We start from the raw sequence: 20434 nt of genomic DNA, 5'->3' as shown, positions 1-20434 counted from the left end.
AAAGCTATTATTAAGGGGAGTGCTATTTTCTATTATTTTTTATTACTTATCCTTTAAAAACAAACAAAACTCCCAACAAGCTACACACGTTTACTACATTCCAGACTTTTAAAAGAGTATAAAATCTATCAAATGGGATTCTCAGAAGCAGCAGTACCAGTCAAATATTATAAGAAGAGCTTATTTGAGGTGCTTTAAATTAAAACAGGAAGGAAATCAATATTTCAGCAAATCTAAATTTATAAGTTTGGACCTGATGTGTCTGTAGTGGTCTGAGTAAAAGCAATATTGCCCCAATTCAGTAAAGTAAATCAAGACACCTCAAAAAAGGTGATATAGTAAGAAAATGTCAATTTAATCATTTACTTTAGCAGGCAAGCAATTTGTAAACATTCAGTAGCGGCAGCATCCAAGTTACAAACAATTTAAAAAGAAACCAAGATTAGTGATTATAATTTTTCCTTCCCTTTCCCCAAAAGAAAAAAAGAGAAAAGATTTGGAAATGAATGACTTAAAACACTACAAACATTGAACATTCGGTTATGCCTTCTATGCGCCTTCTATGCATCCTGTCTGTTTTATTTTTAAAGGTGTATCTACTCCTAAAATGCATTATCTTGCAATAACTTGTAGATGAGCATTTGTAATCTAGGGAGTTGTTCCTGCACACCGGCGTGCACGTATTTATTTCAGTCTAAATCCCATTTGCAAAGGGAACATTTATGTCTTGATTCAATGCTTCTTTGACTTCGAGTGGCAGGGTGTCAAAAAGGTGATCCTCTACAACAAGCCCGCTTTTCTTGAGCAGGCGACACTGGCCCAGCTGGGCTGGCAGGCGGTCCAAGCAGTTCCCCTTCAGCTCCAGCTGGGTGAGCTGGGAGAGCTGACCAATTCTGTCTGGGAGGGAGGCGATGCAGTTTTGCCCCAGATTCAAAGTCCTCAACTTAACGCATTTAAACAGTTGTTTTGGCAGGATGTCTACTTTGTTCCCCGTGATATGCAAATGCTGCAGGTTCTGGAGCAATCCTATTTCTATTGGAATCATTGAAATGTTGTTGTAGCTTACATCTAAGCATCTGAGTTTCTGTAAACTGAACACTGCCACTGGTAAGGATTCGAGCTTGTTATTGGAGAAATAAAGTGACTCCAAGTTTTTGACATGGGTAATGGAGGGAGGAATGGTAACAATTTTATTATGCCATAATTTTAAACAAGTCAGTCGTTTTAGATGCTGGAAACTGATGATTTCCTCAATTGTGCGTATGTTGTTTGATTTTAAATCCAGTTCCTGTAAATTAGAGAGGCTGAAAATAGCATGTGGAATTCTCTCTAGCTCACAGTTCTGGAGTTCGAGCTCGGCAACATTCATCATTTTCTTAAGGCTGTTCAGTACCAAGAGTTTAGTGCCGTCATTATGAATGACTAACTTGGTAAGATGTGGAGCCACATCTGTAATGTTGGAGGGAACTTTGGTCAAATTGCTCTTCACGTGGAGAATCTTAAGGTGCCGCAACTCTCGGAGAGATTCAAGTCCTATCATCTTATTGTTCTCAGAGTTCAAATTGCCTATCAAGTATAACTCTCGAAGGTTTTTGAGCAAATACACCCAGGCAGGGATTTCAGCCACATCGGTGAACTTCACGTGAAGGCATCTCAAGTGGTCTCGGAGAAAGCTAAAAGCAGTCTGTTCAACTTTTGCAGGGCAGTGGCAGAGGTGAAGCTCTTGGAGATTCGTCATTTGAGAAATCTTAGCAGGAATTTTAGCTTCTGGAATCAGTTCAAGTTTTAGCACATCCAGGTCTGTGAGGTCAAAGACAGCATCGGGTACACCTGACAGCATGAAGAGATGGAGCTCCTGCTTGTCCTGGGCATTGCGGGACACGTGCTGCCTCAGTTTTTCAAATGTCCACTCGTGGTTCAAACTAATTTCCCTAAGTTTATTTTCACTGACTTCTGACAAGAACACACCAAAACGCTTAGAATAGAGCTGGTCATATTGGTCTACCATGTGGAGAAGGAACGCAAAATCGTTTTTGACATCGGGAATGTCACTGAAACTGCTCTCTTCTCTGACTTTTTCAAAAGAATACTCCTTCAAAGGTATCCTGAATAACCAGAATAGAGTGTAGAGGCAGATAAAACCATAAACACAAATGATGGATATGTAACTGATGAGCAGCTTTTTCAGCATGTAAGCCATGTTGTGGGTGCACTCGAATACCTCATACCCAGTCAGGTGCTCAACTTTCGGCTTGCAGACGTGTTCGAAGCTGATGGCGTTGACAAAGTTTGCCGTGTAGCAGAGGATAAAAATGAACTTGGCAGTTTTGATAACTGTTTGGACCACATAGAGTTTATAGATCAAATCACTGTCTTCCACGTGGGCACGGAACTTCCTCACTTTCTCAAACAGGGCTTTGGCTTGTTCCCCGTCTTTTTTATCCAGGATGGTCATGCTGGGGACTTCGATGACGGGCTTCTCAGCTGAAAATTTGAAGCCCGTTTTGTTGATCATCGGGGTGCTGGCACTGGGGCTCCCTTCATCACTGCTGGTAGACACGTGCTTTGGTAGCGTCTGGGCACCTGTTATTCTCTGCTTGTTTTCCTCCGAGTCTTCGCATGCTGTCTCAGACAACGCCTTAGTCGTCCAAGGAGATTCAAAGCACTTTCCTAATATTGAAACAAAATGTTCTACTTTTGAGCAGGTTTTGGGATATTTGAACCAAAAGTTGCTACTGACCATGAGAATAATAGTATGTATAAGAGCAAGGTATGGAAAGTACTTAGAATACCACGGAAGGGCCAGGTGGTAACACATCTGATTAATAAATACATATTGCTGAAAATCCAAGTTTGTTTTCCGGCCTGTTGGATCTTTCTTCTCTTTCTTTGCCTCCTGATTTGGAACTGTGGAATCTGTATGAGGATATGTGGCTCTGAGAGGTATGTCAGGTGTCACAGCAGATGCGCCAAAGGAAATGTCACTTGTCGCCCGCTCATGTTGGTCTTGGTCAGTGGCTGCTTCCATTTTTGGGATACTGGTGGTAACGTCAGCATTTCCTGGTGGTGGTGTGTGTGCCTTTGAATTTACAGGAGACGGCAATACTGGCAAGCAGACCACCTGATCTTTGGTAAGTTGCATGGTTCCTGCAAAGATGGCTACCATCAACATAACGACAGCCAGGTAATCCATAAACACGTCCCACCATGGTTTCAGGATTCGGTAAGTTGGCTGAATGTCATTAAGCGAAGCAACTTCTGCAAGGGTAAACATTCCTAGAAAACAAGCAAACAAAAGACGTTACTATAGAGATGCAACTGAAAACATTAAATGAGAAAAACCCTTTATTTGCTCCAACCTAAGTTTTCTCATCCTGGTCTTGTCTTTTCATTCACGATAGGTACAGTAGAAAATAAACTAAAAGGAACATATGTGAGAAAAATGGTGGTTTGCTATAGTAGCTCTTCTCTCCTAGCCCAAGAGAAGAGAAAAACAAAAACTGGGTGGGGAATAGATTGCCTACTAGGTAAGAAATAATGACAGTCTGCACAAGGTCTATAGTGGTTCAAGTAGAAAGGGGGGAGTAGAAATTTGAGAGTGACTTAGGAGACAGAATTTAAAGACTTATAACTTACTGGACCTTGAGGAAAGATATAAGAACAGGATGGTATCTGTTGTGGACTGGACTGATTTAAGGTTGACTGAAGTTTTGAGATAGGGGGTTGGGATTACTGCTAGTTTGTACAAGCCAAAATTGAAGGGTCTGTGTATACTATTAAACTCTGGCTAGCCTGTTTCCAGCCTCAGGCCTACCACTTACAAATGGTGTGATTCTCCAAGCCTTGGATTTTTCATCTGTAGCAAGAGGATGATAACTTCTAAGGGTTGTTAGAAAGCTTAAACTAAGCTGATTGTAAAGCTCTTAGCATACCATTTGGCCACACGTATCTGTTAGCTCTTCTGTGTTAGCTCTTACCACCCTGGTGGAAATGTCCCACAACAGTTGAAATTAAGGGTCTAGAATATAAAAGGAATCTTAGTCTACCTACTTGGGATTTATCAATATATGGAGCTGAAACTCTGGCCCTCGATGTAGCACCAATGGAAAACATGTGGAATGACAAAAGGGCCAAAGACACACGTAGGCACGGAATGATCAGTGATGATGACACTAAGTCAGGACTAATAAGACCTCTGATCTCTACCAAAGCCAGTGACTGCAGCAGCAACGAAGAGAATCCTGGTGCCAGGACACTCAAAAATGTGGTCATCATTCACTAACAGCTGGCAGCTTTACAATCCTGAAGCTAGTATACAAATAATACAGTACAAGGACAATCATTCTGGAAGGAACCAAGAAAAACACAATGTTTATAGTGGCAAGTAATGGGAATGGGCTTCTGTAATCTTGGATGGGAAACAAATGTTTATCTTCTTGAATTTGGAAGTTTCAACTTCTTGAAAAGCAACATTACTTCTGCTTTCTCAGGAAGTTCTCCGGTTCCTATATTCATATAAAAAATGATTTCTAAAAGTAGCAAAAAACAAAAAGATAAAAGGCAAGGAAACTACCCAAGGTTCTGGGAATGCATTTATTTTTTAAATAAAGGATGGAAGGTAGTTTTTATCTATCTGTGTAAACGTTGCCCAGAGTGCTGTGTTGCAAAGGATTGAGGCCGACTCTGGCTTCACTAGGAAACAGTATTATGACTGATTACTAGTGTCTCGCCCCTCCTCTCCAAATCCTCTGTGCTCTAGGCTAATAACTTCTTCCAGTTTCTCCAACCAGCCATTCTCCCTTGTGTTCAGCTTCTCTTACACATTGTTTCTTGGACCTGGAATACTTCCTCCCCACTGCCCTTCCGGAGGCTATCAGGTTTCTCTCAAGTTCCCAGGAAGCCCGCCCTAATCCCTAGAGGCGCTGCTCTGATGTGCCCCCCATAGGACTCTGCACCTCCATCCATCACAGCCTTATCACACTGTGGTAGAACCAACTGTACACTTGTTTGTTCTCCCACTAGATTATAAATTCAATGAGGACAGGGACCACGTCCGCTTTCCATATTGCTATGTAACAATCACCAACACACAGTTGGTCATCATCATCATCAAATTTCCTCAAGAACATTTATTAACTGTCTCCACATGGTACTGGGCAGAAGAGCATTTTCTTAAACTGCATTGCCATCATAAAGCAACAGGGGACCATGCAAGAATAAAACCCCCAAGTTAGGCCTCAGCATAAAAGTAAATAGCCAAAGGACCACACAGCAGAGAAACTGTGGGACCCTTGTGACCAGGATACCCTGCAGCTGTCAAAGCTTCAGCGGTGGTTTTTAAGAACTTCGTACTTACAGGCTTTGCTTCCCGGAAAGAGGGGAAGGCTGATGATTCTCCCAGAGGAAGAAGAGTGGTAAAAGGTGGGTGCAGAGAATACAGCATTAGAGTACTGTGATTTCATACTGACCCCCAAAGGTCGCCAGCTCGTCCCCCCACATCCCTGCAAGGACAATAGTTGAACAACCGAGACCAGCTGCCGAGACTGCAGCCTCAGACAGGCCCTTCTTCTCCAGCACGAGGTCGACTCTGCCACTCCCCACTAAGGGTTTGTGTCCCTGCCATTTCCTCCAGCCCAATCCTATTTTTCCTTCTGTTGAACTGTTACTTATTCTTCAAGCTCCAGGTCAAGCACCATCTCCTTTCCCAATGCCTGTTAATAATCTGTTTCTAATGTTGGTCCCTTCAACTGGATCTTGAGTTTCTGGTGGGCAGAGACTATGCTTATTTGCCGTATGTCCACCACGTCCTACTCTCTCTCCTGAAGAACAGAACAGAGACGGCATTTAGTGATGGTGGTTATTATAATGATCATGATGATAATAATAAAAGCAGCTATCCATTGTCATCTTCCTTCCACATACCAAACACTGTAAAAGGAGGTTTATATCTGATATAATCCCCAGCTTTTGTACAGAGTGCATTATTGAAAATCCCTTCAGAACATTTTAAATGTTCTTGAGAAATTTTGTATGAAAATGTATGAAAGTTTAGAATTTCAGGTTTGGGGGGGCTGAGTGAATGGTTCTATTTCCAAAATGCTACAAAATATTATAAAATCTACCATGATTCCTAAAATTAAAATGACAGAAAATACTGAGTGCTGGTGAGACTGTGGAGCAATCAGAACTCTTAAATACTGTTTGGTGGGAGTGTGAACTGCTATAATAATATTGGGAAACACTTGGGTTAATATCTACTAAAACTAAATATATGAGTACTCTACGACCTAGCAATTCTACTGCTAAGTATATACCCATGAGAAATCTACATACTCATCAAAAGACATGTGCAATAGCCCAAAACTGGAAGCTATCCAAATGCCCATCAACAGTAGAAGAGAAAAATGAAATGTGTATTCACAAAGTGGAATATCAGGCAGCAATAAGAATGAATGACCTGGTAACATGGGTGTGTTCAGTTTATAAAATGTGATCTGTACATTTAGGTTATGTGTCTTTTGGGGTATGTATGTTTTAACTTCCATAAAAAGTTTCAAAAAGAAATGGTAAAAGAAGCTGCAGCAGAAACAGCTGCCCTAGGAATGTGCTATGACACCAGACTGAGGCTTTGCATCATCCCCGTCCCAAGGCACACCCAGGGCTGGCTGGGGTCATAGGCCAGGGAAGCCCTTGACCTTCTTCTGGCAGCCTCCCCTTGCTGTTTATCTCTCCAGCCTGAGAGAAGGGGCCTGCTCTCCCTGGAGTACAAGGGACTGCATCTGTCATGGAAAAGAGGGTGCAAAGGCATGCATATACAAAGTGCAAAAGCTCTGGCTGGTGCTCAAGTGGGACCCAAGTGGAATTCCATTCTCACATTCACAACATTACTCTAAGCTGCCAAAGTGTTATTATTTTCCCTTGACAGGTAAAGAAATAGGCTTGCAGGAGTTGAGTTATGGAAGTCAAATAGTAAGTGATCGAGTCTGGACTTAAAAAGCTCAACGAAGGCCAAACTATGTTCTTTCTACTAGATTGCATTGCCTCTCTTCTTTGGTCCTCATGTTTGCAGTGCTTTAAGCTTGCAAAATTATTTTCTATAAAATATCTCAGCTGATTCTCACAATAACCAAGTGAATTAGGCATTACTATTGCCCAACAGCAGGAGGAAACCTGAGGCACAAAAAGCTTAAATGACCTCCCTAAGACAATGACGTGTGAGAGCTAACAGAATCTTTCATCTCCAAATCTTTTTTTCTATCACGCTGTCATCCAACGGCTGCGTGGTAAGGGTTGGCTGTTGAAGGAGGGACCTTCTCACAGTAGTCCTTGGCTTTGAGGAGACAAAGGACTACAATTATGTAATCACCACCTTCCCCAAGGCAACCTTTCATGACATTCAATCAAAATTCAAGGAAACCATGAGCCGGGCACCATGGTGGGGAATACAGAAATGATGTTAACCTACTCGGCGCTGCCCTCAAGGAGGCCCCGGTCTAATGGGGGATGGCAAGCAGTACGTGTGTTATTATAACCCAGTAGGAAAGTTGCTCCAATCTGGTTAATACAAAGTATAGGAGAGGCACAGGACAGTGGAAACACGTTTGCTTTAGGTAATTGGGAGGGTTTCACAGAGATAGTTTTTAAGCTGAGATGGTGGGGGGAGGTGGGAACCATCATGGGGTGGGGGGGAAGGTAAGGAATACAATTTTGGCAGGAAAAAAACAGCAAGTGTAAATATATAGAGACATGAAAGAAATTATGTGTTACAGAAACTATACATGATTCTAAGGTCACCCCATTTTATTAGTCTAGTATGCCCATGTACAGATATGACATTTTATAGTTACATCAAGAGATGAAAACCAAGGCATGGATGATTTAAGTGCAGCCTTAAGGAAGTGCCTGGGCTGTAAGGCAGGAAACCAGTACTTTCCTGCAATGTCAGCCACTGACTAGCTCTTGTCTTGAACACTGGACTTCAATTAATGTATCTATTATCCTATTTGACCCAGCAAAAAACGGGCAAGACTTCCTACGTTTCAGGGAGTGTTTCAACCATTAGCAGAATTAAAGATGCAGTAGCACTTTGAAAAGCTGCTTTTCATATAATGTGTTGTGTGTACATATATATAAAATACATATTCATATAACATAGTACATATTAAGTACATTATGATCCTCAAGTGACTTTCAAGTGAAACTCAAGTCCATGAAAGGAGATCATTATCTAGCTTTCTGAGTCCTGTATCTTGGAAGTTGGATGTCTTTAGCGAATTAGGACTCAGAAGGACTATAAATAGTCATCAGGGGATTCTTGCTTTTTTTTTTTTTTTAAACTTGAGGAAGGCACACTTAGTATTAGTTGCAGACATTTTTTGGGTTCTCCTTTATAATATGTCTATTGCAAAGAACTTAAAGAATTACGTAACGAGGAAGTGGATTCCAAATTCCAAGGCTTCTCTGTCTATGGCACATATGAAAACCAGCTTAATATTCCTGTAAACAAACATTTCTCATGGAAGTTGAGGAAGCTTTTTGTACTAGAACTGAAAGGGAGAAGTTACTGGATTTTGGCTGGACAAAGATGAATCAGAAAATACAGAGACTGCATCTCAATTCTTTTAGGATATATATTAATAATTTCATTTTCTTATTTGAAAGTATGGCCAGTAATAATAGAATAAACCAGTAACTAATAGTCAAGTTCAAAATTAGAAGCTATGATGGTTAGACAACCCCATGAATACACTGAATTATACACTTCTATAGTATATGAATTATATCTCAATAAAGCCATTAAAATTTAGAAGCTAGACTTCAATCTTTCTTTTACTACCCCAACTGCCATTTCAACAGAAACAGGATTAATTGCAGCTATTCATGCTAGACCATTTTCTAAACTCAAATATGGTTTAAAATGACTGTTATGTGATTATGATTACATGAAGCAGTTCTGGAGAAAAGTCTTTTAGCCTTTTACTTACCCTCTGAGCATTCATGCCTCATCTATAAACTTTTGACAATAACACCTCCCTCACAGGGTCATGTAGTGAGAACACCCATTTCAGGGTCTGACACAAAGTAAGCCTCCACAGATGTTTCCTGAATCCGAAGGCTGAAAAAGAATCTCTGAGGAGAAAAGCAAGCCCATCTCAATCAGTCTTTAGCGGATGATGATTAGGCCGATGTCTTGAATTTTGAACTAGCGTGTCGCAACTATGTATCGTATATAGAATACTGAAATAAATGATTGACAATGAAACTTTGTATTCAATTTCATTAATTCTTTCAAAAACATTTCAATTAAAACTACTTATATTAGGAGGTGGCAGATTATACTAGAAAGAGCAGAACTTTGATGCCAAAGAAACCTGGATTCAAATCTTGTTCTTTTCCCTGTTTATCAGCAGTGTGACTGTGGGTATATTAATTTATAGCAAAATGCTACCATCAAAACAGAAAAATATGATCACCTAATTTAAACTTTAATAATTAGTCCCACCTGCATTAGGAGGTTATCTTCAATACCCTTGTAAAAAGAAATCAAATGACTTTGAAACGTTAATTAATGAAAAGAGTTTAGCGTATGAAGAAGCAAATACCTTGATTAATCAATCTACGACATACATTTTTCACATAGGTATGCATACCCCACTTAATCCAATACCAATTTTCATTTTCTTTCTATTGTGATCTGTGAAAAAATAATCATCCTCTTTGGCCAAACTGGGCAAAGAGGAGAATACCCAAGAGACTGTTGGGGATCAAATTCTCAAATCCTTCATTGAAATAAGTCCAAGGAGAACAAAGTAAAGTTCATGAAGAAGCAATAACTACACCATCCCTATAAATAACCCTTCCTCAACATTCAATATACACATAAGTGTATAAACACATGTGCGTGTGGGTACATACCCACCATACTCAATTCAGATTCCAAAAATTCATATGGTTCAAGAAAATAACTACTTCAGATGCAAAATGAGAAAGAATGAGTCAGTTTTCCCCAAAAGTTCTGTATCACTGGTATTATATAAGCATTAATAGTTATGGATATTACAATTATGCAAGATACTCTATAGCTGATATTATTCTATATACAAATCATATAATTCACTAGTATTAATCCCTTTTAAAAGAATATGGTAAGAAGTTACACTTTAAAAAACAGTTTTCTTCTAACACTACTTTGGTTTGGATACCTCAAAAATAGCTGAAAAAATAGGTTAGGGAAAAACACCCGATTTTACAAAACACTTGTTATACAAAGTCAGATTTTACATTGGGCAAAATCCACCCATTTTGCTAATCTCCAAAAGCTTTTGTCTATTTTGCTTTTTTTTGTTATTGGTATATATTGAATATTACAATTTTTTATTTTAAATTAAAGTTTACTGGGGTCATAATTGTTAGTAAAGTTACACAGATAGATTTCAAGTGCACAATTCTGTAATACATTATCTATATCTCACATTGTGTGTTCACCATCACCATATATTAGACCCCGTTTACCCTCTTCTAGAGGCCCTCTTCCCCTATACCCTCTGGAAACCCCTAAACTATTGTCTATGTCTATGAGTTTTTGTTTTTTCATTTGTCTTGTTCCTTTCGTCTTTTCAGTTTCATATACCACATATCAGTGAAATCATATGGTTCTCTACCTTTTCTGACTTATTTCACTTAGCATTATAATCTCAAGATCCATCCATGTTGTCACAAATGGTCCTATTTCATCTTTTCTTACTGCCGAATAGTATTCCATTGTGTACATATACCACAATCTCTTTATCCATTCACCTATAGAAGGACATTTTGGTTGTTTCCATGTCTTGGCTACCATCAATAAAGCTGCAATGAACATTGGAGCACACATGTCTTTACGGATCAATATTTTTAAATTTTTTGGGTAGATACCAGGAGAGGGATTGCTGGCTCATATGGTAATTCTATTCTTAATTCTTTGAGGAATCTCCACACCGCCTTCCATAACGGCTGCACCAGTCTGCATTCCCACCAACAGTGTATGAGGGTTCCTTTTTCTCCACAGCCTCTCCAACACTTGTTACTATTTGTCTTGTTGATGATAGTCATTCTAACTGGGTGAAGTGGTATCTCATTGTGGTTTTTATTTGCATTTCTCTGATGATTAGTGATGTTGAACATTTTTTTCGTATGTCTATTTGCCATTGGTATGTCCTCTTTGGAGAAATGTCTCTTCAGGTCCTCTGCCCATTTCTCAATTGGGTTTTTTTGGGTTGTTGAGTTGTATGAATTCCTTGTATATTTTGGATATTAGCCCCTTATCAGAGGCGCTGTTTGCAAAAATCTTCTCCCATTCAGTTGTTGCCTCTTTATTTTGTTGATGGTTTCTTTTGCTGTGCAGAAGCTTTTAAGTTTGATATAGTCCCTTTCATTTATTTTAGCTTTTACTTTACTTCCCTTGCCTTTGGAGTCAAGTTCATAAAATGCTCTTTGAACCCAAGGTCCATAAGTTTAGTACCTATGTTTTCTTCTATGCAGTTTATTGTTTCAGGTCTTATGCTTAAGTCTTTGATCCATTTTGAATTAATTTTGGTACATGGTGACAGGTAGCAGTCCAGTTTCATTCTTTTGCATGTGGCTTTTCAATTTTCCCAGCACCATTTATTGAAGAGGCTGTCTTTTCTCCATTGTATGTTTTTTGCTTTGACAAAAATTATCTGTCCATATTTATAAGGGTTTATTTCTGGGTTCTCAATTCTATTCCATTGGTCTGTGTACCATGCTGTTTTGATTACTGTTGCCCTGTAGTACAAGCTAAAGTCTGGGAGTGTGATACCTCCAGCATTGTTCTTTTTCTTAGGATTGCTTTGGCTACTCGGGGTCTTTTGTGGTTCCATACAAATCTGATGATTTTTTGTTCCATTTCTTTAAAAAATGCCATTGGGATTTTGATGGGGATTGCATTAAATCTGTATATTGCTTTGGGTCAAAAGCTTTTTATAAATCCATTTAACATCTGAAAGCAGAGGACTATAAAAAATTCAGAACTTGTAAAATATAATGAGTTTTACAGAAAGTATATTTTAGTACCTGTACTTTGTATCTATTTGGGCTTTATCCGTTGGAATACTGACATTCACAGAAAAAAATTCACTTCAAAGCTAAGGAATAAAAATCTAAAATACATTTTAGTAGATCTAAGGCAAAATATCTTAAGAATTAACAAAAATGTGTTAAAACACGGTTGTGGATTTTCTTGCTTTTTCTTCTAGATATCAATTCTAGAAGTGAAGGCTCTCATTTGAGAGCTACTAGGAAATGAGACCTTATTCATGCAACAATACAAAAGAGCCTCTAAATCAATGGCTTCCACATTTTATTCCACTCAACATCAGAGTTCTTTCTACAAGTCATCACTAGCATTCCCTTACCCATGAACTCAGGCCAACAGAATTTCACAAATGCTTCAGTACCTACAGGCCTCACTTAGTGTGCCCTCTACTAGAAAGTTCATTTCAATAAAGATTTATGGAGTATCCTTTATGTGCTGGATACAAGTTCTAGGATAAAAGGGGGAAGAATAAAAAAAAAAAAAATCATAGCTGTCCTTACTGAGAAAGCAGCCTAGAGGAAACATAAACAGAGCAAATAATGGCAATGATTTGACGAGCCCCTAAAATGAGAGCCGGGAGAAAACAGACCTTAAAGAAAGGCTCCAGAGGAATCCACCCCCAGCTCAGAGTGAAGCTTTTGGTCAGCCCTTTGAAGTCCTAACTTTATCCAGTTTATGAGGCAGCCAGTGGGAATCCTAAGGGGAGCTTTGCATTTCTAAATTCCCTTTTACTTATCGTCTATAGGATAGACACCTGGCACCAAAACTGACCATTTTCCTTTTGAAGTTTACTCACTTTAATATTGTTTACTTAGGTGTGACTGGTACACGTCTGAAACCGGGCTAAGGAAAGTGAGCTAGGGTGGAGATCCCCCACACCCTAAGCAACTTTCCATGGTGCCAGAAAGTTTGTCACATTCTCTTCCAATTGTTTTTGGGACAGAAGGCCTGTCTGATCACAAACTCATGGACGTCTGCTCTGCATGGGGACCCCTGGGAGCCTCTCAGCCTTCATTCCTGGTTTGTAAAGATTGCTAGAGGGGGGTGGTAGAAGAGGGTAAAGGGAGTCAAATATATGGTGATGGAAGGAGAACTGACTCTGGGTGGTGAACATATAATGCAATATATAGATGATGCATTATAGAATTGTATACTTGAAAAACTATGTACTTTTGCTGGCCACTGTCACCCCGATAAATTTTAATAATAATTATTTAAAAAGATTACTAGAAAGTACCCGAGTACCTCACCCTGATGCTCATCTTACTAACCCTCAAAAACTTCTCAACATTAGCAAAAGATACTCAGCTATTGATACACTATACCTTGGATAGGGAGCATATTTAGTTTACAAAGGCTACTTGACAGTTTATTAGGAGATCCTAGCCATCGGGACTAAACATGAATGCAGGTTAGACAATGGTGGCTCAGGACCCTTGCGGAACTGAGTTCCATCATCAGTCTGTCTGTCTCCCTCTTCTTCCTCCACCTGGGTGGGAATTCCTAACCTGAAGGGAGGAGAGTTTCTTTTATATGCATGCACAGCACAGGCACTTAATAAAAGTCTGTAATAGAATAAATCCTGCAGACCTGTAACAGCATTCTAGGAGAGGGCTCAGAAAGCACTGAATCTGGGAGCCAAATACAGTTACTACCAATAACAGTGACATATGAGGTCATTGTTAATTATGCCCAAGTCACAATGATCAGCTCTGACAGGCATTCTACGATGTCCAGATGGAGGACACTATGCAACTCTTTTTAACAGGGAATTCTGAAGGCCACTCATTCTGATAGACCGTCTGCATACAACTTGGCTCTTAGGGCCACGACAAAGGAGCCATTTCAGCACACAGCCAGGTGACAGAATAGGCCAGGGAAGAGGAACTCCAGAGAGGCAGACGCCCTGAGACAATGAAGCTGCCAGAGCCTCAGGCCTTCCTTCTTGTCCTCAGGTGTTTGCTGCCCTTCTGCACAGGAAATGGGTGCTGAAGTTCCGACCGTATCTAACCGTGTGTGCACAGTTTACTGGAGTCAATAAACACTTAAATCAGAATACCGTATCAAAGTGTTGAGCAAGTGCCCAGAACCTGGTAAGGGCTCAATAAAAGTGCGCTGCTGTTATTATTCATTGTGTTGGATACGCCAGTTTTATGTAAGAACCTGATAAAAACTCTTCTTTACCACTAGGTACTCAGAGAAGTTTGTTTTTCATGATGTACTGATATAAAAGAGCCCTGGAGTCCAGATGTTCTCTACTTACATTTGTCTTCTGAGAGATGTAGTTCAATTTTATACAGGCATTATAAACATCAACCCTTAGCCTGAGTCTTCATTTAATTATTCACTTACTCAACCCTCCATCCATAAAATATGTACTCTATGCTCAAGTGTTAACATGATGCACATTCCTGGAGAAAACCTGGTGACATAAACCTGGTGACAAAGTAGGTGACAAAACCTGCAAATTCAGATATATTTCCTTTCTCACAGAGTACACAGTGTAGGAAAGAGAAATATTCATGAATTGAATCTATAAAATGGTCGACTGAGAAGAGCTACCAAGAAGTTCGGCAGAGGCAGATGTGCTGTGTGGTGAGAGAAGGTTCAGCTTCAGGACCCCTCCCTTTCACAGGCCCCTTTCAAGGCCCTGCACCTACTTTTATATCTCTAACGTTGTGTTCTTTTTCTTAAAGAGAGCTCTCCAATTTCAGATTCCAGGAAATCGAGATTTTCCCCTGCTTGCATGGTACACTGTATTAGGAAGGCAGGTAATAGGGGATTTTCCTCCTGTGGCCAAGATCAGAGATGAAGTCCCGACTGAAGTGAGGTGTGAGAAAGAGTGCAGGGGTAGGCTGGAACAGAATGTCCAAAGGCCGTGTGTGTGTGTGTGTGTGTGTGTGTGTGTGTGTGTGAGAGAGAGAGAGAGAGAGAGAGAGAGAGAAACACACGAGGAACTGAAAGGTTAGTAGCCTGCAGCTTAGGGAGGGAGAGGAGTGTGCAGTGTGAGATGACTCATGGTCCTGTCAGCCAGGTGGAAAGGTTTTGATGTCATCAAACTAAAGGCAGCGGGAAACCATTGATGTGTTTTGAGCTGGAGGGGGGAGGTGGCTAAAAATCAGATTTCTGCTTCTTAAAGGATCACTGTGGGCCTATTGTACAGGTCAGTGAAGGAAGTTATGAGACTAGGAAGCCAGCCATTGCATTACTCTGGGCAAAACACAGAGGTCAAGACTAGGCTGTGCGTGGTGAAGGAGGGAGTAAAATGGATGCATTTGTGAGCTAATAGGCCAAAGAAACAACAACTGGACTTAACGGATTGTATGGGGAGGATAAAGAAAAGTGTCAAGGACAACTCCCAGATTTCTCTTAATTCTTCACTGTGTTGTTCCTTACCCTTTCTTTTACATCCATTTAAATGGTTTTATTGTAATTAAATCTTTTTTCATATACCCTTCAAATCCTTTTTTCCCCACAATCCTTCTGCAGTCTTTCTTTCTTTCTTTTCTTTAATCCTTTTAAAAAGTAGGCAGACTGTATGTAATGAATGAAAAGTAAGCCCTCACATGCTTGGGAAAGAAATCTATAAGCTTAGTTTGAAAAAACATTACTTCAGTGTAATCAACACATAGATGACTGATGACTATCTTTTTACAATACTTCCAGGTCAAAATACACTTTTAAAACCAAAAATAATTCTGTCTTCATTTATGTTTCGAGAGCACATATATATAACACGTTGCAATTACAACATTATATGCAATGTAATCAAAAGGGAGCCAGCATACAATACTGTAAGAATACTACAGTCAAAGTCTGTGACATTCATGCTAATAAAATCTGGTTTCTGGAATAAACTAAAACAGAAACTACTACTAATTTCAAAACAAAACATAAACAAAAAAAAATCTTCATTATACCTTTTAGGGGAGGTAGGGAAAGACAGCATATTTTCATTCTTTACTGTGTTTTCTTCAGGTCAATATTAAAGTGAATTTGCATTTTCTAAGTAAATAATAGCCAAGAGATAAGGGATAATAGTATGAGAAAAATACCAAGTACTTTAAAACTGTACAAAGATAATCAAGAAATGGCATGATTTATGCATAAATCACCTAGAGTGTTTTTACTGAGCCAATAATTTAAAATTGAATTTCATTTCTTAACAAGTTGGTAGCATAATGGATAAGAATGTGGCTTAAGGAGTTAGGCTGCCTGCGTTTTCACCCCTTCTCCACCTCTTACCAATTCATCTGTAAATGGGAACACAAATTATGCTTCACATTACTGCGTTACACATGGGCCTTCGTTTTCCTTGTCAATGAAATGGGTATAAAACACCTATGACAAGATGCACACATCACCCAGTATAATGTTGCACACACACAGTAGATATGTTCATTGACTCTTCCTACTCCAAACACTTTCCAAAATTGGCTCCAGACTTCCAGAAAATATTAGGAAAAGTGGGAGCCCTTGAGGAAAACCCAGGATTTGGAATGTGACAATAAATATTGAAAAGCACCATGAAGGCTTTGATGGGGGAGAAAAAAATCAATAGAGGAAAAAGGAGAATAGAAAATCAAGAAAACCAATTTAATGAGGAGGGGACTTTAAGAGAACAAAGGTAAAAAATCAGTCAAATATGGCGGAGATTAAGGACAATCAAAACACTTAAAAATCATTCATGACCTTTGACAATATAATCTCCTATAGTAGTATTCATTGTTGAAACTAGAATCATCTTAGAGTTAACTAAATATTCCCCCTAAAGGTTAGCCTTTTTAAGTAATAAGCATTTTATTTAAGTAATTACTTATTTAAGTAATAAGTATTTTTAAGTATTTTAGAATTATTGATAAATTGGTCAACTTGGCTGAATATCACTTTTGTCCTATTTCAAAGAATTTGATAAAACAAAAGAATGTTTTATTCATACTCAATTAACCTAATCTTGTTTCTAAGTACTTAGTATCTATTTGTGTAGCTCTTGTGAAAATTACAAATGATCTTTAGAAAAGCAGGTCTGATAGACATTTATTTAACTAGAGGTCCTTCACAAGCAAAGGTGTGCATGGAATTAATGGTCTTTTCCCTTTCCCCAAATTATAAGGAACTAGTAGAGTTTTCATAGCGAGCCACAGTTATATTTTTATAGCATTTCCCTCAGTTATAAAGAATTAATGGAGCTGTAATGCTGAATCACAATTGAGCAGCCTACAGTTTGTAAAACCCCTGAACCTTTTTGTATTGGGAAGGTACAAAATATAAATAAGCATAATTTCTAATTAGGTATGATATTGCTTATTTTACATCTGTTGCTTCTTTGAAAATTACATGAAGATCTTTGACTTTGGGAAATTTTGGATATTTATTTCTGATTAGCCATGACATTTTATTCAACTCTGAAAAAATGGCCCAAGGTAACATTAAAAAAAAAAGTGTAACATACTCGAGTGCCAGTGATGCCAATGTACCGTACTTTGCCATGTATAACGTACGCTGACGTTTTTGGCCAAAACTTTCAGGGAAAAAATCTTTCGTTTTAATTTTTTAATTCAAATTTTTATTTCTTTACATTTAGGTACTTTTTTTTGTATTATAAAGGAATTTTAGCATTTATTTTTTAAATTATGGTACAAGAAATTTTATGTAACAAATAGTTAAAAAACACAAGAGCAGGGGTGGCCGGGTGGCCCAGTTGGTTAGAGCACAAGCTCTCAACAACAAGGTTGACAGTTCAATTCTCACTTGGGATGGTGGGCTGTGACCCCTGCAACTAAGATTGAGGCCGGCAACTGGACTTGGAGCTGAGCTGCACTCTCCACAACTAGATTGAAGGACAACGACTTGGAGCTGATGGGCCCTGGAGAAACACACTGTTCCCCAATATTCCCTGATAAAATTAAAACAATAACAACAAAAAAACACACACAAAAAAAAACCCACAAGAGCAAATACAAGCTACAAGAAATTTTATGTACCGGTAACAAATTTACAATATTTATGCGTCATAGAAGGCCAAGAACTCTGCGTAGTAAGTTCAACAAAACCGATCATCGTATTCCAGGGTATTATTTTGCAAACAGATATCGTTATTGATTTCTAGAGTAACACTTTTAACTCATAAGCATAAATAAAAGAATTAAAAACATTTATATAGATACATAATTAGTACTATTCATGTACAATGCGCATCCTATTTTTCCCTCACAAATTTGGGCAAAAAAAAGTGCAGATTATATATGGCAAAATACGGTATTTATTTAAGTGTCCGCTATTTTAACTGTAGAGATCATTAACAGTGTTTCCCAACCCATTTCATGTCATGGCCCACATGAAAGAGGACATTTATACATGCCCTTGGGTAAACTGAAGAGAGTAAACTCAACAACCAGGCCCACAGCTTTAGGCTCCACCCAAATCAAGTGAAATTGTAGCCATCTGGTACTCACTCCTGGCACACCCATTGGGAATTCCAGAGTAAAGTATCAAATGTTGGATGTAAACTAAGGTCTAAACTTTATAAGTGATACACTTTATCCATGTAAGGTGGTAATTTTTGGAGGGATTAATGTTACCTTCTTCTCTTCCTCAGGAAAGCCAAAAACAGTAAGTACAGATTATTGTAACCAAGACAAAACTTGCTCATCTGTGTGATTTTACACGCAACATATCAGAACGATAAGTATAATAATGGCTACTTTCTTGATGGACCACTATCATTGGGTAGAAGCTGCTAATGCTAAGCAATAATTACGATTAAGGGTGGTTGTTCAATGAGTCATTGATTCATTCGCAAACTCTATACATTGTGTTAGGTATTAGGCACTTATAACTGAAGATAACTTACCTTGTCTATCATAGAATTCATCAAACCTTTGCTGTCATGAAGCCATCAAGCTCATGCCATTTACATTTTCAACAAATATTTCACATAGGTAATCTGATATGTGCTGAGAATATATACATACCATGTTTCCCCGAAAATAAGACCTAGCAGGACCATCAGCTCTAATGCGTCTTTTGGAGCAAAAATTAATATAAGACCGAGTCTTATTCTAATATAAGACTGGGTATAATATAATATAATATAATATAATAAATATAATATACCACGTCTTATATAAGACTGTGTACAATATAATGTAATACTGGGTCTTATATTCATTTTTTCTCCAAAAGACACATTAGAGCTAATGGTCCGGCTAGGTCTTATTTTCGGGGAAACACGGTAGGAGAGCAAGATAAATACAGTCCCTGCCCTCCCAGAGCTTAAAAATCTGTCCCTGCTTACCTAAGTCTTCTGGAAAAGATGAAGCATGAACCACTAACACAATTCTGCCTAGAATTATTTAGGGAACACAGTGTAATATATCTTAATCTAAAATGACAGCAAAGTGTATAAATGTCAAGAAAACTATAATAGCTGAGGCCAGCAATATGCAATAAAAGTAAACATATAATTCACCTTCTGAACTGGAAAACTTTTGAGAGTGACACATGTTAAACCAGGTAGGACCCCAGGATAAGGTATAACTGGGACTCTCCAAGGGAAACCAGGAGTTGGTGTCACTCTTAGTATAGGCCACATGACCTAGAACTTTCTGATGCCATTATGTAAGGCTGATATAGAAACACAAGTCTACATTTTTTAAGGCAAATAATCTGTAGACACATCCTATCTTAGCAATTTCACAGCTACAGTCAATTCATAGTTGATGTCTCAGTATTTATCCTGTCTGGGGACTGAGGTATTATCATGGTAGTATGTTGCATATTACAATTATTTTCTAGTAAGAAATAGAGAATTTAACAAAGAGGAAATAGACATAAACCATCTAAGTAACATTTCTCACACTTTGCCAACTCAGAATATATGTAGGAAATGGTAATATTTGTACTGCACTAAGTGGGAAACTGCTGAAGCAGCTCATGGCTGGAGTGCCCTGGGCGGTGGGCTGAGAGAATTTGTATTTCATCCAACATGTACCTATTCTGTTACTAGTGTACATGGTACACCATCCAAGAAACTGACCTAAATTATGCAACACATTGATAATTAATGTATATTTACACATCTGAGAGTGAAGAATACAAGATGGCAGGAAATGAGTTTGGTAACTCCCTTTGGAAAGATAATAGGTCAACATTACTTTTCAGAAGGTATTTTGAAGATGGTGACAAAATGATACCAAAAGTTGCACTGAATGTGAAAATATAAATGATGAGAGGAAAAAAGAGCAGAGGAAAACCCCGTGCTATGAGCATTAGTCTGTAGATAGGCTCATGTATCTTGTGCCGCCAATTTTTACCACAAATGCATTAGTTGAGAATAAG

General features: G+C 38.6%; 1 protein-coding gene across 5 annotated transcripts in view; it reads right to left on the bottom strand.

Annotated features, from left to right (window-relative positions):
• Positions 1-334: 334 nt before the first annotated feature.
• Positions 335-20434, bottom strand: part of LRRC8D (leucine rich repeat containing 8 VRAC subunit D) — a 110850-nt gene continuing 90750 nt past the window's right edge. For all 5 annotated transcript variants that reach the window (XM_074335115.1, XM_019753240.2, XM_019753246.2 and 2 more), the window contains one exon: positions 335-3276. In XM_074335115.1, coding sequence (XP_074191216.1) covers positions 695-3274 — 2580 coding nt within the window. In that variant the 5' untranslated portion in view covers positions 3275-3276 and the 3' untranslated portion in view covers positions 335-694. The remainder of the gene's footprint in view (positions 3277-20434) is intronic.

Source organism: Rhinolophus sinicus, linkage group LG06 (assembly GCF_036562045.2).
Source record: "Rhinolophus sinicus isolate RSC01 linkage group LG06, ASM3656204v1, whole genome shotgun sequence".
Taxonomy (NCBI): domain Eukaryota; kingdom Metazoa; phylum Chordata; class Mammalia; order Chiroptera; family Rhinolophidae; genus Rhinolophus; species Rhinolophus sinicus.
The sequence above is the reverse complement of the archived record's forward strand: the minus strand, read 5'-3'. Positions and strand labels throughout refer to the sequence as shown.